The 27,114-nt window shown below is 47.0% G+C and overlaps 1 protein-coding gene across 3 annotated transcripts in view; it reads left to right on the forward strand.

The window, feature by feature from the left end:
• The window catches only part of Chm (lysine acetyltransferase chameau), a 30,184-nt gene extending 3,777 nt beyond the window's left edge, over positions 1 to 26,407 (forward strand). Inside the window, exons 10-13 of one of the 3 annotated variants that reach the window (XM_071706782.1) lie at positions 17,946 to 18,039; positions 23,376 to 23,522; positions 24,604 to 24,710; positions 25,488 to 26,407. In XM_071706782.1, coding sequence (XP_071562883.1) covers positions 17,946 to 18,039; positions 23,376 to 23,522; positions 24,604 to 24,710; positions 25,488 to 25,610 — 471 coding nt within the window. In that variant the 3' untranslated portion in view covers positions 25,611 to 26,407. Of the gene's footprint in view, positions 1 to 5,580; positions 5,698 to 17,945; positions 18,040 to 20,235; positions 20,713 to 23,375; positions 23,523 to 24,603; positions 24,711 to 25,487 lie in introns of those variants that run through there. The other 2 variants (XM_071706783.1, XM_071706784.1) reach the window with 2 other exon arrangements.
• Positions 26,408 to 27,114: the final 707 nt, after the last annotated feature.

The following is a 27,114-nucleotide window of genomic DNA, read 5'->3' on the forward strand; positions in this document are numbered from 1 at the left end:
GGGTTTTCTTTCCGCGGCTTAGCCGGCTCTCACCCCATCGTTTTCATAATAGCACCCACGTAGCGTGCACGGATTACGCGAACAAGGGTACGCCTCGTAGAGAAGAGGGTGTCTCGTATCTCTGACCTTTCTTCACTCCCACCCTTCCCTCCCATCCTCCCTCTCGCCGCCACCAGGCCTGGCGTACGCATACACACGTTGCCCCGAGGAGTAGAGCGAGGGTGGGAATCACGCATGCCTATTTACCGTGGGACACAGCATCGCTGGGAGTCGAAATCTTTACCGACGTTCAACGACCCCTGACCCTGGCAAGACGCGCCGCCAATCCGCGTCTCAACCCCTTTTTTTCCTCTCCCTTCCCTCCCCTTTCGTGGAGATGTGGCGAGAATTTTCTCCGGACCTCGACTTAAACCTTTTCTCTCACCCTCCCTAATTCCTTTGTCTTTCGTCTCTCGCCGGGAGACGTCTATCCTGCGCGACCGACGATCCGTCTCCGTCTCAGAACTCCCATTCTCCTATTTCTTTCTCTATTCTACGAGAAAGAAATCCCGCTCGATAACGTGGGAGTGAGATGAAAGGGAGAATTATCCGTTTTACAAATTGTTACGCCAACGTTGACAAGAGAATCGTTTTGTCAGATCTTTAACACTTGTCTTCAATCGACTCGACTGTCTCTCATTTCATTTCATTATGCAAGGCATACTACTTTCACTGGATTATTCTGCGGACTTTTTGACCAACTTTGGAGTCGACGTCCTCTTAGCGAGAACGTCGGAACGCTTATAATCGTCCAGTAATTAATCAATTCCGCAAATCGGCCGAAAAAGTCGTCGAAAAGTGATTAAGATATATTTAGAAATTATCTTTTGTTTCTTACTTTTTAGCAGCCGCAAATTTAATTTCAGCAATTTTCATTCGTGATGCGTTCGATCAACTATACACAATTGATCGAAGATATCACGCTTTGATAACACAAATTGTACGAAACATCTAATCTTTATCGTTATTGCCGTGGGTGTCAAATCGCGTTATGTCTCGCGTAAAAGAGGGCGTGTCCCGCCGTGAAATATTCATTTAAGTTCTCAAAGTATCCCCTTCGTTCAGAATTATATCACGACATACGTAAGCTCTCGGTAAATTCCGCACGAGTCGCTTACTCTTCGATCTAAAATAATGTTTCAACTTTAAAATGTCAGTTTTAACGAGGATATAAGGATGACGTCTTTAGAAGAGGATTCGTCTAACTCTCGAAGTAATTGCGTCGTGCGTCACTCTTTGATTAACTTTCAGATAAAATGCATTAAATCGGGGACAATGCCCCTATCGTATCAATATCTTGGATTCAGGACAGACGTGTGTAATTCCGGGCACACGTTACGCGCGCGGGCACGAATCCCTTTACCTGCGAAAATAGACTGACATTGGTTCTCGTTTCACGGTATTAATATCTATTAATATCGGCGAATCATCCCGATGCATCTCCTCCGCTGGCCGACTGGCAAATTATGTTACACTCCGTATAAAAGGGCGTAACTCGCTTCCTGCATCCGCAGCAGTGGCGGCGGCGCGAAGTCAAAATCTTTATAGACGTTCAATGACCCCGACCCTGGCCAGACGGTCGCAGGGTAACGCCGGCGGTGGTAGTGATGGTGGTGGTGGTGGTGGTGGTGGTAGTGGCGACGGCCGGGACACGAGGGATGAAGGGTGCGAGGGAAAGAGAGCGAGAGAGAGAGAGAGAGAGAGAGAGAGAGGGGCGGGAGAGGGTTGAGGGTGGTCCTGCTGCTGGCGTACGTACGCTATGCATGCGCTTCAGTAGAGACCAGGTGGAGGAAGGCGCGAGGGTAGGAAGGGTAGTCGAGCGGTTGGGTGGTTTAGGCGGTTGGCCGATGGCGGTGGCCCTGGAGAGGTGGTAGTAGCTGCCGCGGAAGGGGTTGTGCCGACGGTTGCGGAGGGTGTCGGCGCAGGAGGGGAAGGAGGGCGTCGCCTGCCGCGTCGGGTCGTCAACCTTTCTGCGGCACTGCGACGTCGTCGGGGTCGTTATTATTTCCTCCTCTTTCCCCCAACTCCCTCTCCTTCTCCAGCTCCTTCTCATCCTCCTTCTGATCCCAGCGTGTCTTTGCACGCTCTGGTCGTCTCTCCGTCGCTCTTTCCCGTTCTTCCGGTACCACCTCTTCGAGGTGGCGCGTGTTGTTCTCCTCCCGTCCTCTTCTTCGTGTCCCGTCTTTCCGTTCGGCTCGTCTTAACACGCTCCTTCGACGCTACCCTCCGTGTTTCGATCCATCTTCGTATCCTTCTTCGTTCGTTCGCTCGCACGGCTTCCGAGGTCGCGAGATCTCGCCTTCAACGATCGCTCATGCGTGTACATTCGTTCCCTCTTTCTTCCTCTTTCTTCCTCTTTCTCTTCGGATAGGTAAGCAGTCCGCGCGGTGTCTTTTATCTTCACATTCTACTTGGCTTCTTATACAAGCTCTTGTCCTCCTCGATCTATCTCTCTTGTCGCATGCGCGTAATTCTCGCATCGTTCTCTGATCGTTCACGCAAGTTTGCTCGATTAATCTTTATTTCACTTCAGTAGGTTCAAAATATTAATATGTTTAAAGGATATAATCGTGATCGTTCATTTTGAATGCCATTCATCTAATGAGAAATTTGTCGACTTGACACGAGAATCGGAGGTTCGTGCTTAAAGCTAAATCCGAGGCGGATATCCGAGTTTCTTACGTCTCTACGTCCCACAATGATACACCGTCATCGTCGCCTCCGGCTCGTTCTCCTCCTTCACTGATCTTTCTAATACGACACCACCGTCGATCGCGGTGAATATCGGGTCGATATTAAATTTCCAAGCGTTCGCTTGTCTTTGAGCGCCCGCAACGTTCCACCGACCGGTTTCGCCCGCTCGGTTTCAACCTCGTTCCCTGTGCTCGCGTTTCCTCGCGTTTCCTCGCGTCGAATTTCATCCCTCTCCTCCGTATTCGCTTTTCCGTCCCCCTCGCCGTTGCCGTCGTCGCCATCGTCGTCATTGCTGCCGTCGCGTTAAACCACAATGTCGGCGTCTCACCTTGACGTTGCGGAACGACTACCATCTTGAGGCGATCACCCGAGATTTCTGAGAGTATAAGCGAAGAAGTAGAACTTTACTCAGCTCTCTTTTTTTTTTCGTTTTTTTTTGTCGAATAGAAATTTTGCGAAGTAGAAATATGTGGCCGGAAATCGCGAAAAGACCACGCTTGACCATAACCGGTGGGGTGTAGATTAGTCGGGGTGGTATCATCCCGCGTCACCCCACGGTCTCTGGATTATGAGCTGTCCATCTTCTTTCTGATCCCTGCGGACGTAGAGAATAACGTTTATACAGCTGACAGGAAAAGGAAGCCGTTCTCAAAAATGAATTCACTTTTAACAGTCTCTTGCTCTAGGCGACTACATTTTTCTTTTTACGACTGAAAAGTCACGTAATTCTTTTTATTTGTGACGGACAAACAACGATACTTTATTACGCTCCCTAGGTCGGAATCGTTTCCGAGTAATTAATAAGAGTGCAAAGAATCAAACACACAGGCTGTAATCACAATGATTACTCGTTCAGGATAATTATACTAATGGTAATGTCGTTCAGTCCAGCGATTCGAAGGTATGTACTTACCTCTGAGTATAGATCACAACCAAGCTTCTTCGATTTTACTCGTAGTCTTATAAAGACATAGAAACGACCTCGAATCCTCCAAAGTAGTTTAGAATCGTTCACGAGCTCCGACATCTCCGTCGTAAAAGTTCCCCGATTTTCCGCCCGCTCTCCCCCTCGTAACTTGACCTTTGACTATTCAGACATTGGCATTTTGAACGACACGGTCGTTCACCCTCCCCCGGGATAACTCGGTCGTTGACCTTGAGCCATCTGGCCGTTGACCTCGCGAGTGTCGCGGCCATCGACCTCGGCCGGGATCCCGACGTTGAACTTGGATAATCGCGCTCTTCACCTTGAACGATACGAATCCGTCCTCCGGATTTGTCAAGGATTCGCGGAGCCGTCGATTTCTGTTATCGCCGGTGCTCTCTCTCGCGTCGCGCATCTTCACTCGTTCTGCGAAGGTAGAATTCTGATCAAGCAACAAGGCAGCCGAGCAGAAATTAAGAGGGTCGGATTGAGGCGTGAACGTTTACAGCTTCCGCCGTGTTTACTGAGACATGAAGACGAGCTGTTCTTCCGCCATTCAAGGCATCTCCCCGCACCTCGCCCTCGCGTCTGTTTGTTCTCAGCACGAGGTAATGCACTTCTTACGACTGCCGATAGAGATAATTGGGCCGAAGGTCACTGCGATGAGCGTCAAGTGCAGATCCTGAACGGAATTTTGATGTTATTAGTGAATAAAACGAACCTTTGAAGAGTAACATCGATTATGTTAAAAATAACCAAGGAATCGATAACGGAAAGATTATTGGGACAATCTAGTAATCCATATAATTTAATCTTTTAGCTGCGGCATGCAAGGGAATTTTTTTGGAATTACCGACAAATAAGATGGAAATGCTTTACATTTACGACATATTGATCTGATTCATTAATTCCATGCATTAATCTATGTAAAAATTATAGAACTAACGATATATCAAATTAATAGCAGAGAATCGATTATTGATACAAAATTTTATTTGTTTTTTTTTTGTAAATGTCTCAGTCCGCGATGGACATATGTATACGATACGGCTAAAAATATTATACGTTCCAAGCATAATAAATTCACGCCCGATTCCGATCGAATGAGTTTAAATGAGTCTAAACATACCCCCACCGCGAGACCGTTTTGCGATTGCGTTTTCTCCCGAAATACCACTGCGGCTATACGCGAGTGTGGCTTTAATAACATTCAGACTGTATTTAAAAATTGTGCTCCATTGGATATCCCGAAAAGGCGAAACGCGTGTCACATGAGATCCAGACGGAACCGGTTCTGCGGGGCCGACAGGTCCCAGGTGCGGGGCCCGTTTTCCGATCCTGTAATCCTTGCGTCCTCTCGCGTTGACCGAGGACGCAGCATGCGCCGCTTCTTACAAGTAAAAAGGAAATTTTCGGTAGTCCGCTTTTCTAATCTCCGGATCGTTGACAAGTATCGAATAATCGCCGCTGTAATCGAGAGGTTCTCTTTTACCTTCTAATATTGCCGGGCTCTTGTACGGATATATCGCGCACGCCTAATAAGCCCAATACTCATGTTGCAACCTTTATTTTCCTGCCGACCCGTTTCCCTGCTTTTTCTAATACCTTTTGTTATATAAAGATAACATTTTCTCGAAAATCATTTAACGTACAAATCATTTATTATCGAATACAATTGATAAAGTAACTTGCAACACGGCTGAAACGTTGCAATATAATTGATTTTTTCCCCTATTACATCATATTGTTATGCAAGAAATTTCGCGACGTAGAAATTGCAAAGAGGCTAACGAGTGCAGCGAGTTGCAACTCGGCTTTCAGCGACTTCGCCAGACCGTCCGGGCATTCGACTCGGCCAGGAAGAGAGCACAGGAGTGTGCGGGAATCATGAGTAAACGAGACGGTGGTATCCTCTTACGCAGGTATTCTAGACGATAACCAGTGCGAAGGGGACGAAAAAAAAATAAGAGGACGATGACTGGCTGCGAGACGTTCATGTGTGCATCGAAGATCGGTAGTCGCAGCACCGTTGCCGTACACTTTACGATCGCAAAAACAAGGAGAAATCGGGTAAGTCCTGAGAAAGTTGTTGAAGAGAGTGCGTCATGGACGGCTATGAAAAATCTGGAAGGCTATCCAAATTGAAAAGAGGCCGAGTATCCGTGTGATGCCTGAACCGGAGCACGTAACGCGAGTTGCAGAACGGTTTACGATACAGAAACGGAGATCCCACGCGATTTTTCTAGACTTATCGATTGCCTTTCGTTAAGAGCGTAGGCTTTGCAAGCGCGAGACGATAAAGATCTCCGCTGTTCGTGCGCGAATTTTCATTCGCCCGATGAAAACACGTCTGCTCATTTGCAGCTGTAATATTACTTGCTATCTGAGTAAATTTGAGCCGGAGCAATATTTGTGAGTCTATATGTGCTCACATTCGAAACGCCAGCACAACGTGGTATTATTTTTCCTGGGTGCATCAACGAGATACCTGTTCTAAATGCAGAGAGAGAGAGAGAGAGAGAGAGAGAGAGAGAGAGAGAGAGAGAGAGAGAGAGAGAGAGAGAGAGAGAGAGAGAGAGAGAGAGAGAAGGTAGACGAAGAGAAAGATGGATATTCTTCTCGACGTGGGAGTTCGGTGAAATTCAATCCTCGTCCAGATAGGAACGACGATAGCGAAAGAAAATAAGCGTCGAATTAAAGCGTTGTCGATACATCGCGAGCTGTGTAGCCCAACTACACTTGATCACAGATTAAAGTTATAAATTAGGCCTTCGACTTATTTACTCCAATATAATCGTCATGTATAGTAATATAATTCCAATATAATTATCATAAAAATGTAAACGTACAAACAACAAAAACTTTCGATCGATCGTCCGTTTGAAATTTTATTTAGGCTACAAAATCTTTGTCGCAGTCTCATTCATGAATTCTAAAACATTGATAGAGTTTTTACATAAAAATATAGTAATAATAATTATCGTGTAACGATCGAGTTGTCATCGTCGCGATGCGAAAACAAATTATATCTGTGTAAATCTGAATTTTCGCGAAAGTATAGGAACCATTGCGCTTCCCAGCCAATCGGGTTCCCAGTAGTCGCAGGACTATCTGGTATCCGTATGACGTGAAAGTCGCGAGATAAAACACCGACAGGATGTTTCCACTTTGAGCGAGAAAGGGCGTGAAAAATCGGCGGACGCGGTTTCCGTGGAAACGCGACGATCCACGGTCGCTCAGGGCTCATTTGCCTAACTTCCGGCGGTGCGCCAGTTAGCCCGTCACGGACGGCTCCGCGCGTTATATATCCTGAATAATGCATAGGGAGCGGTAGAGCGAGAAGGAGGGCGCGGAAGAACGAGAAAGGAAGAGAGAGAAGCAGGCGACGAAGAAGACGAGGGAAGAAGATTAAAGGAGAAGAAGAGAGAGAGAAAGAGAAAGAGAGAGAGAGAGAGAGAGTGGAGTTGGGCCGACGTACCTGCGCCCTTACGAGAGCGGTTTGGACCTGTGAAGGGTCCGACGAGAGAAAACCCTGTCCGGCGTATATAATATAATAAATAGACAGACAGGGGGTCTCTCTCAGTCGGGCATTTATACCCGTGCTTTATGCCGGGCCAGAGAGGACAAGCGAGTAGCGAGAAAAAGGCGAGACAGGACAACGGTGGACCGTGATCCTTGGTCCACTTCTGATCCTCTCGCTCGATCTTGCCTGAAAGAACACGACGAACATTCGTCACGATATAAACTACCGATCGAGATGACCGAAATACTTAAAATTTTTACAATTTTTACTTTATCTTGCCTCTAATTTGGAGTAGATATCATTAGGATTAATATGCACTCTGCAGTAGATGTAGCAGTCGCTCGGATGGGTTCGTTGAAGCTTTGCTCTTGTTCCGGGATGCACGGGCGATTGCACTAGCCTGACAGGAAAATCGATCGCAGCGATCGGAAGTATCCCTTCTCGCAATTTCATAATCCGACGGACGGAGTCACGGAGGAGCAGAATGTCGGGAATTCTTCGAGAAGCTCCCCAAGCGAGTCCTCGGGGATGGAGAACTCGGAAAGAGCGGCGATCAGCGCGGGGGAGGAAAGGATGAGGAGGCCGACAGGGGGATTTTCCAGGAGACGAGAGCTCCCGAGGCTCGAAGGAAGAACAGACGGAGAGCTCCCGGGTGGACGGAAGAAAAGGATCGGCGCGGCAAAAGGGTCTCGCGCGCAGGAACCACCGCAAAAGGGAGGAAGCGAAAAGGATGAAAGAGACGGCAGTGGTAGACGAGACGAGTCGGGCAGACGGGCGGGCGGGGTACGAGGGTGAGAAGGACGAAGGACACGAGGGTCGGGCAATTTTCCTTAAAAATATCCCGCAGACGGTGGCCCGAGAGCGAGAGGGCGAGGAGACGCTAAGGGCGGCTGCTGGGAATTGCAGGCAGGCAGGGATAAGGGACTCGGAGGAGGGATGACGTAGGGTAGTACCGTCAGAGAGTAGTACGCGTAGTAGTAGTAGAGATCGTCGATACTATACGCGCCTCGCTTCGTCGAGAAGAGGTTGGGGTAGGCTCGCCCTCCGCCGCCATCCTACCATCCGTTCAACTCTCCAGCCATCCCCTATTCCCTTATCCGCCCCCGCGCCCATCCTCTCGCACTATCTACCTCTCTCTCTCTCTTTCCCGCTCATTCTCTCCTGGTCTCTCGGTCTCTCTTAACCGGCAAAACCTCGCCCCGACTGGGGTCGATCGATGCCAGACAGTACTGCTGTTCGCGCGACCAAATCCCACCGAATGTACATCCACAAGAGTGTTCCCGCGATCTCTCTCCCTTTTCCCCGTTCCTGACGATGTTCTTTGGACGCTCTCCTCTGGTCCCTGTGGAAAAAGAAGTCTATGGTGGCATACTTATCGCGCTCTCGGCGGCAACTAATGCTCTCGTCGATAAGAATCTTGATTTGAATCCTCTCTACAGTCGCTAATCTCAACGTTTACGCTGACGATTACGATAACGATGCGAGAAATTCCTGGGGCGTCGTCGTCCCACTCTCTTTTCTCGTGGGGAAAACCCGCGTGCATTCGTTCCTCGTTACGTCCGTAACGTGTGTGACGTGTGTATGTAAATCGTGTGCGTGAATGGAGTTAAACATCCACGCATCGGTAGTGGTGAGCGGTTCGTCTGCAGAATTAATGGACTCCGAACTCCCTCAATAATCGGTTATCGATCGCTTCGCTCGATTTTCAATCTTGAGTCGTCTCCCGATGACCGACAAGTTTCCGGATATTAAATATGAAACAATTACATGAACATTTTTCGAACATTATAAAATAAACATGCAAAATTTCAGATCTCGTAAAGAAACGTAAAAGATACTAATAAAGTTTATGTACACATTGTTAGTCTCTTTATTTCTTTCGTACAGCGATTGATTCCGTCGAATAGACAATTATTCGGGATCTGTCTATCGCCCTTTTACTTCTGGATGTCATCGAGCACGCACATTGTTGAAACTTGCGAAAGTCTCAGGGGGCGGCTAAGAGCATCATCTCGCGGCGGCTCAGATCGAGCGAACTTGGCGGTTTTTTTCGTTCTTTTTTTCCGAATGGACCGCCGGATCGATGGCCGCCGTCTACAAGGTGTCTCGAAAGAAGAAGAGGAAACCGTAAGACGTACGAGATACTTCTTACATCGTACCTATTCGGGTTTTTAAATTTTTGTCGCATTTTTGAATTTTTTTCCATTCGCGTACCTCTCACAACGCGATGAAGAAACCAGCGCGGTTCTCTTCAAGCGAGAGAAAAAAAAAAGAGGATAAAACGACAATAACTGTAATAGATCCTCTGTTTCTGCACCGGACAAAGGAGTACGGTCAGGTAATAATGGTTCGGCTCGGATTTGGAAGGATGAGAATCCGCGACGAATAAGCCGAAGCCATAGCCGACCGTCCGTTTTTCGAAATCCAATGACACCGCCTGTGAGACGACGCATTCCCATTGTCTGCACACATCGGGGATGAAAATTTTCAGGGTGGTCGTCGTATTCTTCGAATCGCCGGGCTTCGTTTTCGGAAGAATTTTTCTCTTAACGAGCATGGTTCGCCGTATATTATAATCCTTTGCGAGCCGATAATAATTTCCCGTCCTTGCTATCGCAAACCAAATTCGCAGAATAATTTTGCCGTAGTGACGAGAGCGCCAGAAGCACTAGGGCTATACCTAAAGTTCATTCACGTTCCCGTCCTGTAAACGATATTGTAAAATTAATCAAGCTTTAATGAGCTTGAGAAGCCACGTGCCGGATAGTTGCTCTACACGGTATTCATGTTCGACCGACGTTCGACCGACATGCTAATGCAGAACGTGATGAGACAGGGATCTAATTCGAAGACGAAGAATTTGTCACTATTCGCAGAAAGAGAAGCTCTCGATGACGCGGTGATAACTGATCGGCTTAAACGTGCGGTTACATGGGAAACGTCGTGATAAGACTTCACGTACACCCCGTGTGTTAACAGGAACGCTTTGTTCGGCATAAAGAAAGTGGAGGAGGAAACTCGGTGCATCTAAATATAGAAGTGACTGTCGCGAGGAGCTGCATGGCCATTAAGCCACGCTCACACCGCCTCCTTTCGCGTATGACCAAGCGTTTCGAGATAATTCATACATATGCCATCTAATTCTCGTATGTCTCGTTTAATTCCCGGACTCGCGTTTCCCGCTACTGATATTTTAACAGATTTTCCGTGGAAATCTCATATATTCTGACCTTTACCGTCAATCACGTTTGACTAATTCTTAAAAATGCAAATTCCGTCATCTCTGCGTAAGCATTTCCTGGTGTAAAAAAGTCTGACAATATACGAAAAATAATGAAAGAAGAATTGAGAATATAAAATAGAGTAACAATATTCTATTTCAGATCTGTATAATCGTGGGAATGCATTTTTAATAATCACAAAGCTAGAATTTTTATCAATTTTCTATTAATATCAGTAATGTTATGAGAGGAGAAAACGGAAAGAAAAAAATAGTTTTTTTTGTCGATTTAAAATAAATTTTGTTATATAAAGATTCATAGATAAAAAAATAAAAAACGTTTCACTACGCATACATTCGCTATAATATTATTATAATAATATATATTATTATAAAACGGTTTTATTATTAATCCAATACGCTTACAATTGCAGCGACAAAAATTCGACCATGTCGATGACAGGCTGCGATCCCTCAGGAGAGTATTCGATGAATTTTTTATCTGCCGTTCCGCTCGGTCGAGTACATTTAATTTCGTCGGCAATCGGCTGCTGCGAAAAAGTTTTCGTTTGGCCATGCGTATCGAACTTCCGTCGCGGACAGGAGAAAAAAAACGCGAAGACGCCCTGTTACCAATTGAAAAATTACGTGCTTAGAAGATTATAGATAACGGAAACGAATATTAGAGATTAGGGTTTATCGGGATTCCTGAGCTGGTGTCCCGATTGAAGGAAAAATCAAAGCGGTGCTCCAGGGGGTTAATTTCCATTTACGCGCGAATCCACCTCGTAAATATTCAGCTATCGAAGTGGAATTTATGCCGTCTGCCACGTTAAGCCGATTCCGCGACCGGTCTCCCAAGCCCGATGACAGAACGCCGGCACCACCGACACCATAAATAAGCGGCCGCAAAAATTCCGATCGTTGCGAGTCGCGTCGCGACCGCCTTATACACGCTCCATAAACACCTCCCGCAACAATGTAAGATAACGCCATTGTGCGTGAGATATGAGGTGAAAGAGAGAGATGGGGAAGAGGGAAATGTAGGAAACGCGTTATTTATTATATCCTTTGGGGATAAGCGCCTTGGAGGAAAGTTTGCGGATCAAAAATAGAAAAAGGAGTGTCGCGGAAAAACTTTCCAGCGCGATGCCCTGTAAACGCGTGTCTGAACCGAGAGACCATCGAGATCATCCAGCAATGTTCTTCTTTTCGCTGCACGATGAAACATGGATCGATATTAATATTACACTGGTGATAAACAAGCTTCTCAGTAACCAAATTGATCAATTTCGCTTTTTGTAAAGTTCTTAATTTTAGTATTAGAACACATGATTACGACTTCATCAGTTTTCTATATTTTATTTTTATGGAATTGATTAATTCGGCTTCTGAAAAGCTTATATAGTATGATATAATTAAATATACATATATACGAATGTTATGAACTTTTAAGACGTAACCTAGGCTGACTAGGCTCTATAGTGCTCGCCCTGCTTCTTCGTTCAGACGCGCGGGGCTAGAATTCTGATTAATTGTTTCTCGTCGAGGGACACCAGAGGGTCTCTGAAAGAGGGGCTTGTGTAGACCGATTGTTAAAAAGAGTGAGAGAAAGAAGGAGATGTCAAGAGACGATCCAGTTACAACGAGACGCGAACTTCGCCCGCGGTCGGACACAATTATATTTGATTCGCCTTATCCGCGCGAGCGAGCGCTCTCTCTCTCTTGTGATCTCTTTCTCTCTCTTTCTCTCTTCTTCTCTCGCAGACGTTCGTTCACCTACGCGTCGAACGACACACCAACGTCGCCGTTGCCGATGTGTTTATGAACGACAACGCGAGAGAGACAAAGGAGATATGCGTATGTACGACGAATGCCTCGCTCGCTGCTGATTCGCGTTCCAATAGTTCTCCATTCCTTCCTTCTCTCTCTCTCTCTATCTCTTTTCTCTCTCTTTCTCCGTCTCTCCCTCGTATTTTTCCCTCTTTGCCGTCGCACGTGCGTCGCCCCTTTACCCGTGTGCGCTTTACGGCACGGCGATACGCGGCAAAGGATACTGACCGATTGGAAGCCTTTTACGACCGGACGCCACATCGTCGTCGTCATCGTCATCGAATGTCTCTCGTTTCTACATTCCGCAGGCGTTCAGGTGGTGAATTCACCCGAGACGGGTCGCGTCGGCCGAGACGATGATTCGCGCACGTTTTGCAACGATCGTGCGGACCGATCCGATGTCCCTTCTTGAGCGAATTATGTGCAATCGCACGTACGATATAGACGGAAAAGGGAAATGACTCGTTCAGATTTATGCTTAGGCTCTGAGCAACGTCGGCGCTAACTCTCGACGCTCAGGCACTCACGGTTTACGCGATGCCTTCTTTCTGGCGAACTAGCTTGTTGGAAGAGAGTAACGAGACATGAAATAGATCACGTAACAGGAACAACAGTATTACGAGCGACAATTAAATTCTCGCATCCGTTCTGAGATCACGAGTTCGTAGAAATTGCGATCAATCGGGGCACGAGGATCTTTAATGACGATAACGAATCGCCTGTCTGCGCGCTTCATTGATCGAAAAAGAACACTCGCCATTAATTTAACGCCCACTCGCTATCTCACTCCGTGGACTGTGAATTGTGTGCGGGTGCATATAACTGAGTTGAAATGCCATCGACACGCGTCGCACGTTCTCGAGGCGACGCGACGGTTCTCAATCGTTCTCGCTCCGCGGGCACGATCATTTCCGCGCTGCCTCGCGATTTAAAAACCGCCGATCGATGCGAGAGTACAACCGCATGAGAGAAACTCTGGAAACCGAATAGAAAATAAATCAGAATATAGCTGGTAACTGTGGTCAAGAATTTCGGATTTTAACCGAAGTATTACTACCTAGATCCTAACCACTTCGTCTATTCTTGTTTCGGGGATGACTAGACAGCAAATCTGACCAACTTCTGGTCATCTGGCAATTAGTTTGGGACCAGAATTTCCAGGAAATTTTTTGAAAAAGAAGATATAATATATTTTTTTATTTATCTGTAAATTACTTGTTTTAAAACAAAATTATAAACATTAACATTTATTGTACACAATAATCGAAATTTTACAAAGAAACTATAGATCTTTTTTATTTATGCCTTCGGTTAGGGTCCATTGATAATTTCCCTCTTTTTTTTTTATCATTTAAACTTCTGAAATTCCGTGATAATTTTACTCGCATTGTACTCGCCTGTGTTATTCATAATTACATTTCTATTATATCATATTTTTTATTATGCCTCCCTCGAATTTGTTTTTTCTCTTATTTCGTCATATTGTTATCACACTTTTCAGCTACGCTTCAGTATGAATTTAATCGTCTCGCCCTGTGCGAGCTTCCGTTATTTCGGATCTTTGCCTCGTTCTCTCAAATTCTTGTTATCCCATCTCGAAATTGAATCGTCACGCGGTACGGTTGGTGCGGTTCGATCACGTAGCGCGAGTCCGCACGCCGTGGATCTTTGATGAAACTATTTGGACTTCTCGTTAGGTCGGCGAAGCTAATCGAGAGACATAGAGAGAAGCGCACTTGTGTATGTGTTCACGTACTCGTGTGCATGTGTGCGTATGTATACTGTATCATTTCCACGGCGCAGATGGTGCGGTCGGTCGCCCAGAGACGTATACGTATATCGTTACGATCATTGATCTGTTTTATTCCTCTCTCGCACGTAGAGCGCGACGGGCCGTGGCTGCAGCCCGCGATCGTTACTCTATGCGCCACCTTGCCGTGTTCCAGAGATGAAGGGAGATGAGAGGGCAGGAGGGAGAGAGAAAGAGAGAGAGAGAGAGAGAGAGAGAAGTGCCAGTATCGATTCCGGCGAACTATATATCCGCGAAAGAAGCTGTACCTCGCCTCCTCGAGAGGCCGAGAGGATTGCACTTTCCTCCTACGCCAGGACGACCCACGAGGACCGTGCCGTGATTATTGACGCACGAGTCAGGATTCCGCGAGGGAAGTCCTTGACGCGTGCATATTGCGAATGAAATGAAATGAGCGTTTGACGTATCGTAAGCGTGGTAAGCTGCTGGGACCATTAATCCTGGCGTAATAAACAGGTGTGTCTTGTGTGTCAACGAGAACTGATTGATAAACCGATGTGTGATATATTAAAAAGAAGGAAATAAAACGCAGAGTAACTATGAAAATCGGATCGGTGAAGTAATAATAGCAATTATTCGAATAATTTGCACCTCTTTGCATCGGGGAACCCGTGATCTCCAACGTTGATCCGAATCCCGCTGTTTGTCATCGTCGATCGATCTCGAGTGAGCTGACAAAGTGCTCCGTCGTCTTTACGCGACATCGTGGGGCGACCGGACAGCGCGAGGAAACGAGATCGAGCGGCCGAGGGAAAGAAAAAGAAAGAGACGGAGCAGAAGGAGGAAAAGTACATAGCCTCCTCCGTCATGGTGCCAGGTGGGGACGCCGAGACGGCCCTGAGCAGCGCGAAGATTACCGGACCCAAGGACGTCGCGGGCCTCAGATTCTCTCGCTCCCTCTCTCCTCTCTCGTTTTCTCTTTCTTCGTTCTTCTGCCCCCTCTCTCCCTCGATCCCCCTACGCTTTTCGCGGGACCGACGAAGCGTTTTTCAATCCGCGATAGTATAAGGACCCGACAGGATCTTATCTTGTTTAGCCTCGTTGGGCCCGACTGATGATTGAAAACTTCGACTCGATTGTAACGAGAAATTCGTGTGTAACGCAGAGAATTTCTCGTTACAATCGAGAATTCTTGTTGTACTTCGACGTTACGAGGAATCTTTAGTGCGTTCGGGATCGACGAGACGTCCCGTATATTTTACGTTTCTCGTAGGACGGTGAATAAAATCGACGAGGACGACTCGGGCTTTGGGAACTCGTTCGCTGACTCATTTCCATTCCCGTCGATTTGTCTCACTTAACTCCGACGACCGGCCGTCGAGACGAGTAGTCACCCTCCTACACTAAATCACTATACTTTCTCTGCCGATGCGTTCCTTAACTCCGGTACTGCTCGCCCGATACTTTCCAGGGATCGTAATAATCGCCGATACTTTTTAGGCATCGTATCGTCGATACTTTTCAGGTATTGTATCGCCGATAGCAGCATCCCTGTTCCAAAATATGCTCTGGAGAAAATCTATCCCTATTTTGTCTTTAATTCCTAGCGGTTGGTCTCCCCTCATCCCTCTGACGGAGACGGACCCCTCGGGACAATTGCTCTCTCTCAGGACCCAAAGTTCCCCTCCCATCGCTCTTTCCTCTTTTCACGTATATGCACATCTCCCTCTCTCTCTCTCTCTCGTCATGTCTATCCCTATTTCGCTCCTCTCTTCTTCGTCTTCTACTTCGCCGAGTTAACACGCCGATACGCACACGTGGGCCGGGCGGCGCGTGTGCACGCACACACACCGACTGTGGGTCGTGTCCTTCGGACCGTTGCTGCCTCGGCAGTTAGCAACAGCACGGCCGCCGCACGGCCGGAAATACCGGGTGTCCGAATACCATCGAGACCATCCGTTTGAACACCGCGTGTAAAGGCGTTTAAGGATCTGCGGGATGTAACGAACGAGCGGATGAACCTTGTGCCGGAAAAAAAAACCATGTCGCGTCGCTATGTCACTGTGCGCAAGGCATTGGAGATTTAATCGTCGATCCGTTAATTTTTTCTCTCACAGGAAAGCGACCACTTTCGTACGAATCTTTGCGCGAAGAAAGACAGAAAGGGGAAAGGAAGAGAAAAGACCACGCCCAATGCGCAATGACGCTTAATTTTGCGGAAACCGCACGTTGAGCAGTCGATCCTATCTGAATTCATTTCCGAAAAATAACTGTGATTCTATTATATGCCTTTTCGTTCAACCAACGAGATATTCTCGAACGTAGCCGCGTGAAACTCCGCGGAAAATGATAGTTGCCGTCTCCGGGGCATAACTTGTAATCCCCTGGCTGAAAGATTAAGCTCCTCTTTCATGAGAATTCGGCGAAAATCGACGAGAGAACAGAGAGAGAGAGAGAAGGGGGGGAGGAGAGAGGAATAGAGAGAGGTTTTATATCTGCTAGATAGCTATTATTCTATCGCAATAGTATCTCGCGACATCCGGCATGTTCACCGCGGAAAATACATCGGACATAACAGTTCCTGCTGACTGTTAAAAAATTGTTTATATTCAGCAGAATTCAATGCGGCGCTTAAATGCGTGGAAATGCCTGTAGAAAAATGGAATTTCGCGCCGGTTGGATTGACCGAACGGCAAACCGTTCTCTGCCCTTTTTCTCGTGCAACGTCAATTTTTCGTGCGTTTGCGACAGAATATATTCCTCGCAATATTTTCGCGTATTTTCCCTAATCGACGCTGAACGTACCAAATGTGAAATTAAACGCATCTGGAATGCGAATGACGCATCTGGATCGTAGTCTACGTCCGACCGATTTCCTTTTGTCGTGGACAAGATTGCCCAGAAATTCCTTTTCACCACAAAGGGCTCGAAATGGAAGCGATGATGTCAGAGCAGGCATGACAAACGCAAAAGGAACGTATTTCGATCGTAGGTTCCAAGAGAAATAAAGGAACCGTATCCGAGACACCCTGTATGTCAAACGTTCATTTTGCAAGTGCGATACGTATAAAGTCTCGAGGCGAGTTCGAGCGCGACGTACTATCTACGCCTGTTTTAGCGAGATTTCAAGAAGTTCGACTTACTGTCACTTTCATAATGGACGACTTAACTCGATATATCGGGCGAGATTCTAAAAGAACATTTTATCTAATCTACGGGACCGATATTGCACACAGCCACTTCGTGGTCGCTTTAAAAATACGAGGACTCGCATCTTATTCAGTGCCGGGGTGCTCTATTTCTGAGGGTGACTTTTTTTTGGAATTGCGGCAGTCTTTCTAAATCTTTCGTCCAGGGGAGAGGAGATTCTCGCGAGTTCTGCGAGCCCGTTATAGGATGACGCTGAAAAATTTATACTGATATTCTTAGGAGAAACATCCCCCTAAGGGCTCGCGATAATCTTTAATTAATTTTTTAAGCTACGAACAAGTCAGACGTCTGACAGAAGTCTGACTTTTTCGAAAAGATCATGTCACACAAATATCTCGCAGTGGATTCTACCCTAAACATAACACGTTACAAATATGTATCCTTATCTTCCTCGTTGCGAAAACGCGATGCATTTCCGTTGCATTAATGTCACACTTTCGTGGAACGCGTCTGGCGTACTCGCGCTCGCGAGCAGAATATCATCGATCATGCCTTTAATAGCGAATGCACTTGTAACTTACAATTAGCTTTTCCCCGCGTAGCGCGAGGCAGAACCGTACTCTGTTGATAAAAGTTTAGGTAATCTGCAGCGATAATGATTTTACGATTATCCCGCGTGATATAATAATCGGTAATTTGCAAAAATCTCTCGGAAGTGATAAATTGGCGGCGATGCGGTACTTTTAACCAGACTTCCGTGACTCGCGTATATATGCACTCGCTAATCGAGGCTTTAACGCCTGTGTTACAGGAGAAGAACTCCTTCCTGAATTACAACGTGTCCTGCATCCTAACGCTACCGCCTTACCAGAGGCAGGGCTACGGCCGGCTTCTCATCGATTTCAGTAAGTATGTCCAATTTATTATATGCACGTCTTACGACGACAAGGAGCGCGTTTCCGATTTTTTTCCACGAATTTTTTCGAACGAATTACCATCGTTGCTAATAGATTACACATTTAGCGAGCTGGTAAACGCGACTATATATCTCTATATTTGCTATGTAACGTTTAAAGCGTCTCTTACTTATTGTTCTCTTATTCATTTTTCATTTTTTTAAGACTTTCGTTAACCTCATCCGAGATCGCGATCAATATCATCGTCAATGTTCGAGACCGCGATCGATATTATTGCAGAGTGCGTGAACGCGCTTGACGCTTAAACGCGCCGCGGAATGCGCGATCGCTTCCTTTCCTCGCATCACGTGACAATTCAGTCGCCGACGACGAACCCGACGACGCGCGGCGATTCCTCGTCGACGGTCGTCGTCGCCACCGACACGCACGCACGGACACACGCGTGTGCCCGCGCGCGAGCGCGAGTCGGCCGCGGCGCGGCACGGCGCGGATCGCGTAGCGCGTAGCTTTGATAATTAAACGCGGGGGCTTTTTGCCGTGACGTCATTTTCATTGATGCCGAGCGAGCGTCGGCGGCGTCGGCGGCGTCGGTGGCGGGCATCGCGGCGCTACTACACCGGTAGTAGTATGAGGGGGAAAGAGGGGTGCGCCGGGAGTTGGTTGGTTGGTTGGTCGAGGGTCGACGTACTGTGCCGCCGTGGTGTGTCGGTCGGTCGACGGGGGAAGCGGGAGAAGGGAAGGGTGATTTCACAACCCCGCCGGCTTTTCCGCGAGCGAGACGACACCCCCTCTCCCTCTCTCTCTCTCGCTCTCGCTCTCTCTTTTCCCTCCACCCCTTCTGCACCCAGTGGCGGTGCCATCGACTCCGCCGCCGGCTGTATTTCGACTGTACAAGGCTGGCGCTACGAGCCTGTGCGCCCCTACGCGAGACATCGCACCCCTCCTCGAATGGATTCGGTAACGTTTATTTTTCTGCAGAAAAACATACATGGCGGAGAGTTGCCTAAGCATTAAATTGCAATGTCCAAACTTACTCTATATAGTGAAAGTATATTTAAATCCATTTAAACGATTTCGAACAAGAGAGCGTTTCTAACGTTTGTTTAGTTTTTTTACTACTTCGATTCATTATTTTATTTTTAACCCCTTTGTACTATAGTTCCTTATCACTGCTTATCATTCTCTATTTTTATTGTCGCTATTGTATTAATTATGTTCAACATGTATCAATCGATTAATGAATTATAGCTTCAGCGCGTAATATTAATGTATATAAAAATTCCATATGTAACATTTCAACAAAAAACGTCGTAACTTTCTAATTTCTTTCGTAAATCCGTAAACTTGATGCGTATCGGAGCGATCACGTATCGATACCGCTTCCGCAGTATCGCGGATATCGTCAGCGTCCCTGATAACGGCGATGGTGGTGGTGACGGTGAACAGTGTAGCGTTAGGTTGGAGAGCGAAGTGGTCTGTGGAAAGTGCGACGCCCGGCGTCTCGCCGCATCGATCGACCCCCACGACTAACCGCCGCCACCGACGTCGACGTCGCGTACACGCGTGCAGACACGCGTGCGGGCTACGCGTACACCCGCGCTTCCTGTCTCACGCACGCGGCGCGTCCTCCTCTCCTGGGCGACCGCTCCTCCGCACACCTTGATCCCTACAGTACAGGCTTCCCGTACCTGCCCTATACCGCCACTGCCACCGTCGCCGCGCCTCCCGCTCTCGCCGTCGACTCGCCTCCTCTCTCTCTCTCTCTCTCTCTCTCTCTCTCTCTCTCTCTCTCTCTCTCTCTCTCTCTCTCTCTCTCTCTCTCTCTCTCCCCGCTTGACGCAGGACGCCCGAAGGGCTCGGAATCGTATGACCTCTCGTGACCTCGCTCCACTATCCCTATGTAGGATTGGCAGGGTCACCGACGCCCTTTCCCTACGCCTAGAAACGAAGGGTACACGCCAGTTACACGGCGGGGGAGGGCACCAAAAGGACGGGAAAGGGGGGTGAGAATCAGTGAGGGTTTACCGCCGCAACAATGCTGCGACTGGGCAGGCATCTCTCGCCTTCTCGTCAAAGGGACAAAGGACGAATACGTATGATATCGCATCTCGTTGCGATATCATTCCGCCAGACGTACAAACTGGTCCTCCCATTGACGCGGTATTTCTTTCTTTTTTTCTTAAGGTTGCCGCGATGTCTTTTCCGAAGATCGTCCTCATTCCAAAGAGAGCAATTACAAGGGAGGGAAAGGGTTGCGCCTCGATCTAACAACCAAAGCTGCAGCGAAATAAACGTACCTTATATAACGAAGCGATCGAATCTCGTAGACTCAACCCTCTCTTCTTATGCTGAAATTAAAGCGGATTTGCAGGAGAAATACAGATGGAAATATTTAAACAGGACAATTGCTACATTTATTGAATATAAATATGTATTAAGAAAGAGATACGAAATTTTTTTTTTTCCAATTGTAGCTTAAGATCATTGAACGAGAAGCATCTTTTCGAAGCTTAATACATATTAACATCGCAGCATCTGTTCGGATATTTTGGAGCCTCTTCATTAAGTTATAAAATTTCGAGCTCATTTATCGAGATATTTTTATTTAGTTCTAATATAATTGCTCTATGTACCTTTGAATAAAGATGTATTGCATGATAATTGTGAATTACTTCTAAATCAGGTTGAAATCCCATTATCGTTTTACGAAATATCGCGATTCTGCCATCCGGTACTCCACTAAAATGCACGAAAGATAAATATTCCTAGTGAGTTGTAAATCTCCCCGTCAGTGATTTTTCGACCGCGGGGCAACGAACTACTTTCAACAACATCCAATTTTACCGTACGCGTTCTTTTCGCGATTCGCACCCTCGTTCGCCCTGCGCCCTTCGCTTCGTCGTGCCGACCCTGCCCGAGACTGGGACGTTCCCTCCCTCCCTCTCGGCACGCCGATCCATCTTCCTTTCTCCCACCTCCCGGCGGTCACCGTTTTCCTCTTTCTCGAATTTCCGCCCTCGAATTTCCTCCCCTCTGCCAGTTCTCCATTCTCTCTCTCCCTCTCCCTCCCGCTCGCTCTCCATCCTTTCCCTACACGCCGATCCCGAAAGTCTGCAAACTGAACGGACGCGTAATGAATGCGTTCCACCCTCCCAAAGTAATCAGCGATGAAATGGAGAGGGGGGCGAGGAGAGGAGCGGGGTGAGCCCGCAGAGTACCGAAGGCGGGCGGAGAGGGAGGATAGAAGTGTCCTCTCTGCCGACGGAGATACGCGGCCTGTGAAGGTGGAGGAGATGGAGCGGCGTGGTCGTTGAACCCTTCGCCGGCCGGGAACACCCTGAAACGGGAACGAAAACGTGGACGCGGGATCGGCATGTCCTGGTCCGGGGATACCGTCTCTCCCGTTTTGTCCGTCCTTGTCCGGGGAGTAAAGAGGCTGAAGCTTCTCCTCCGGACGAGCACGAGGAAGAGTCGAGTGGAGCCGTCTGCGCCGATCTCTGCGAGATCGCGCGATAGATGCGTATCAGACACGAGCGACCTTGAAGCTGGGTCGGATCTACGGTCGGATCAAGGACCTTGGAGAACTTTGCGTGAGCGAGGAGACATCGCGATGTGCCCTTTCGAGATCTCCTACAAATCAAGGAAACTAAGACAATAAAGTTATACTCTCACTGTTAATTCATCGGTCGTGTCTCGCGGATTGCTTTAATCCGCAAGACGGAAGTAAACTTTTATACCGAGGTCCGAATACGGGAGGTACGCCCGCGGATAAGTGTCCCGAGATTTCAGATGAAGAGACTCGGGACAATGAATCAAAGGTGTGCCCCTCGCCCGGCGCCGCAGGTAATCTCTTAACACTTAATTATCTCGCGCTTTGATCCATCAGCCGTGCGGAAACGGGCACATTCGGAGCTTTAAATATAAACGTCTTCCGGGGCGGCGAGATTTATTCGGCGGAAGGCGGCAGCGGGAGAGATCACTTTGCTAATGAGGGAGCTTTTGAACTTGCCGGCGGGAGCGGAAGGTAATTTCGGGAATGCGACGTTAACGCGAACGACCCGACGTATGCCGGAAATACTATCGCGAATCCATCGTCCACGTCCTAATACCGTGTACGCGTGCAAAGTGCAGTCACCTACTCGCCACGGAGTTCACGAAATCCATCCAAAACGCGAACGAACGAGCGAGAGCTCGGGGTCCATTAAATCCCGTCCCTCTCGAGATTGACTTTTACATATCCCAACCTTGAATCCCGCGGATTCAGTCCTGTCTCTTAGCAGCTTCTCGCGCGCTCTCGGTGACTCGTGTCACTCCAGCAAGAATCTTCATAGAAGATAATTCTCAAATTCACATCGCGAACGTAAAATGATGAGGATTACCAAACAGAGTATCCGCCCCGTTATGAATTCTGTCGTCCGATTTTACCCCCCCCCCCCCCCCCCGACGAAACCCGAATCGACGTTCAACTGAAAACGAAGTCAGTTTTCAGTCGATTTTCAACATTGTCACCTGGAACCACAGAAAAGGATTCCAATGATCGTAGATTTCACCTGCGCCAGTTCTGATAAGAGTCGCCCATCGATCGACGGCGTCGGCGTTTAAATGCGCGCGTTATCGATCTCCGACTCTCGGGTTGCGGTAGATCTGGATCTGGCATTTAAGTCGCCCTCTGAAAAACGGGTTTTCAACCGGTCCGTCGGATAATTCCATTGACGTAGACGGACGAACGGATGGCGCGCAACGAACGATTTCGCCGATTCACCAGTGCAAGCAGGCAGGCCGCGCGGCATGAAACGCCTCGGGGTGCCTTCTCTCTCCTCCTCGGCCCCCTGGCTGTCTATATATTTTTCTTTGATGCCTCGTCGCAGAATACTTGGGACAAACGAGGCGGAACGGACGTTCAACCGGGAGCAGACGGGCACCAGGGCCGAGTCCGTTTCCGCCGGGCCCGCCGCCACTTGTTGTGTTCCGCTCAACTTTAAGTGTATAATAGGATTTCGTTGTCCAATTATGCTTTAGAAATTTCACTCAACAAGTGCTCGCCAGTCCCGACCGGTGTTGTACCTTGAAAACTATTGCCGCAATATTCCTTTGTGCCGACAGTTGCTATAAATTACTGGCATTACCTCGAATTACGATTTTCTTAAAGTGGAACTATTGAATATTTTAAATTTTGTTACTCTTATTTTCTTCGAAGGAAATTACCAATTGATGAATTTTACTGACACGTACGAGAAGTCGGCGTCTGCACTAATAAATAATTTAATTAAATTTAAAAAATAGCATAAATATTTAACGAATAAACCCGACAATTCGCTGCGCAGGTTACTTATTGACGAGGGTCGAGAAGAAAATCGGTTCGCCGGAGAAGCCGCTGTCGGACCTCGGCCTGATCTCGTACCGCAGCTACTGGAAGGACGTCCTGCTGCAGTATCTCTGCAATTTCGGCGGCAAGGAGATCTCCGTAAAAGGTAGGTCAGCAGCGAAGTTTCGCCGCAGCCGCCAACCGGCGTCAGTTTTGACTTTCGGTATTACGGAGCGGCATTTAAATATTCATGCGCGGATTGAAAGTGCGCTAATGCGACTCGTGGGAGATCTCACTTTGAATCGCTGATTCAACACCTGATTTCGAAAGTGTAATTTTCCCGTAGAGAGAAAATTTACATTCTTCGCGCAATCTGCGAAAGACCTCTGGAAATTTCTTGAAAATGTTTCAATTTAGCGAGAGGAGACTTCGCCAACCAGCCAACCCATTACTTCTCACTACTTTGGTCAGAATTTATTTTATTCTGACATTTTGGCACAACTATACGACACGTGTAACGTAATTCAGTGATCATTATTGGCTGTATTTTAGATTTTGTGCCATGAGACAAGGGACTCGTCTGTAGCGGATTTACGTCGCATTGTTATTGATCCGATGGTCAAGTTTTCCCAACATAACTGGTTTTAACGGTTGAATAATTGTATCCAGCGGGGGCAGGATAAACCGCCCTGCCGCTGAAAACCGCAGCAGATTATATATGATTCATTATTTCCGCATTTTTGCTCGACTCTTACCGTCGAGCTCTTCAACTTTATTATATTTATCAGAACTGCGAATTCAATTGGTCATTGGTCGAATCAATGCAATACGAATGTAAAGAATGTATATATATTTCTAACCAGAGATTTGAAAAACTCGACGACCGAATTTGTCTACGTAATCAGAGAGGCTAACAAAGGAAGAAAATGTTTTTTCCTCGAAACGTGAATGCCAAATTTTTTATATGTTGATAGTATTCTTCATACATAAAAAATATCTCCATACATAAATATAAATAGTAATAAATTCACGATGTTTTATTCATCGTGTATCTCTCTATACCAGCCCCGTCAATTTTATTACTCCTGCTGTTTGGCGTCGAGAGAAACAAGTTCCTTCTATAAGATTGGATTATTATGTGTCCCTTCGAAACTTTTTCATCGACGACAGTTCTCACTTCTAACGGGGGTCAGGGAAGACCGTTGTCGAACGCGAGACAGAGACGAGCTCGATTTTTCTTCTTTCAGATATCAGCAAGGAAATGGCCATCGACTCGTACGACATTGTCAGCACTTTACAGGCCCTCGGTATGATGAAGTACTGGAAGGGCAAGCATATCATTCTGAAGAAACAGGTAAGCGCTCCTTTGTGTTGTAATCTGCCGCGCATTTATATATTATATACGTATGGCTCTTCTTCGTTCCGCGAAACATATCGTCCATTCTTACCTGCGAATACGCTCACCGTGCTTGTCAGATTTATCGCACTCGATTTCAGGAATCGAGGTAGGAACCCGTGACCGGCGTAACGTAACGTTGATCGTCTCGAGCGAAACGTCGTCGCAACTTTCATTGATACTTTGATAATCACACAATTTACGTTACATTTATCAAACGAAATAATATAAAAAATTGAGTAATATTTTACAGACTTTCAACTGAGAGATAACCGTTGCGAAAATTCTACGTGGTATTAATTGTCACGCGTCTATAAATAATCAGTTTTGCGGAAACATTTTATCTTACACCTCGGTGCATTTTTCTGACCTCAATCAAACCACAGAAGTAGATAACTAGGGAGGGGGAGAGGAATAATGATTCGCCGATATAACGAAGCGTTTCTCGCTATGCAAACAGCATGAATATCAGAAATATCAGACGTATCTTATTAACGTGATCGATTTCATGCGATCGTTCGTCACTGGTCCCGGGGAAACGATATTTCCGATACACGATCGGACAGCACGACCGCGAGACTAATTATAATTCGATTAATTTGACTCACCCCTCGACGCTTCGCTATTGTACGTTTCCTCAACCCCTCCAATCCGATGAAAACGGATTTACGAGCTGTCGCGTCGCCCAGGACGGAGTCGCGGATAAAAAAAAAGGAACCGTTGAAATAATTTCAGGACGTGATCGATGACTACAAGGAGAGGGTGAAGAGACGGGGCCCCGTCTACAAAGAGATCGATCCGGAGTGTCTGAAATGGAACCCCTTCCAGCCGCCCAAGACGCCCTCCGCCTCGAACTAAGATCTGCCAGGAGCTTGGAAGTACGCCACCTTCTCCTCCCCTTGTCTGGCCCCCCCCCCCTCTCTTCGTGGCGCGACTCGTGGGACGACGGTCGATTCTCGCGTTCCTCCTCGACGTCGTCATCGTCATCGTCGTCATTGCCATCTTTATCTACATTTCCGACCTTCCCATCGGCTCACGCAGCGCGGGGAAGCTATAAGCCGCCACCGACAGATTTCACGCCCGTAACGTAACGGTGAGAGCCGTGAAAATCCTTCCAGGAATCCCTCCGTCGCGTCGCCCCGAAGCACGCGGGAGACGGCGGTGAGTATCCCATTCCATTGGCAATATCGTTAAGGCTCGCCGCGGGAGCGACTTCTCCCTCTGTGTTTAAGACGCGTCGCGGAGGTCGACAGGGTCCGATAATAATTGGCGACTGGAAAGTCTTGCACGTGCTTCAGCGCCGAGGAAACGTCTCTCTGACTCTGACGAAAGTAGGCAAGTGCAAGCCGATAACGCACGATGATCGAGGACTATTGCATATTCCGCGCGGCTACACTTGCGTTTGCCTATCTTATTTTTAAGTCTCGGGTCTTTCGATATTTTCTATTCTTTATTAGGAAAGAAGGCTATGTCCGTAGATTTTTATTGAGAATTATTTCAAAAGATCCCTTTTTTACAGTGATCGAATCCGTGGCGAAATGATTACACTTAGGATGTAAATTATGTATAATAAAAGATCGCGAATGAAGAAGTTTTTGAATGTGTAAATACAAATGTACAATGAAAATGTAAATAGAGTTCAGCATATCAAGTTGCATCAATATGATATTTTTATCGATAATTAAATGTGGAGATACGCTATTCTTTGTGCTTATGTATAAGTATCGAGAAACATCACTGTTAAATGTTAAAGGATGAAATTTAAACCAATACCTTGAGTTAAATAACATTTTGTTATTTTTAACTACCACGTGTGTCGAAATTTATTATTTTAATACTTTGTTTATAGTTAAATTAACGACATATTGAATAAGAGCAGTAGCGACCTATAGGCATGATTAAAAATAACTCAAATTGAGTATAATTTGACATTCACGAATTTAACAGTGATTAATTGCGTAAAAGCGAATTTCCGTATAAGATGTATTTGCACATATGAGATATCGTTGAACTTGACGACGATAAGCCGCTCCTCTCTGCGCTGCATCGATGCTGCGTCGGGTTCGTTGGTGCATCGACCTTGGCATCTCTCATTGGTGCAACCTCGTTGGTGCAGTAAGTTGCATAACGGCAGGGCCCCGTTAACGCGCCGGCGGCGCATCGATCAGGTTGCGTCGAATGCGCGGACGGTGGACCACCCGGTGAAAATTTCTCAAATTTTTTGGTTTCGAATAATAACGCACGACAATTACCGGCGAAAATACCCTTGGAAGGTCTTGGAAGGAAAAATACGCACGCGCGTTTATACGAAAAATGTATCGATTCTATTATCTTGGAATAACGGGCGAAATCACTCGGCCGT

This window comes from Temnothorax nylanderi, unplaced genomic scaffold (assembly GCF_030848795.1).
Source record: "Temnothorax nylanderi isolate EJ_2023f unplaced genomic scaffold, tnyl_v1.0 TNYL_tig0054_pilon, whole genome shotgun sequence".
NCBI classification, from domain to species: domain Eukaryota; kingdom Metazoa; phylum Arthropoda; class Insecta; order Hymenoptera; family Formicidae; genus Temnothorax; species Temnothorax nylanderi.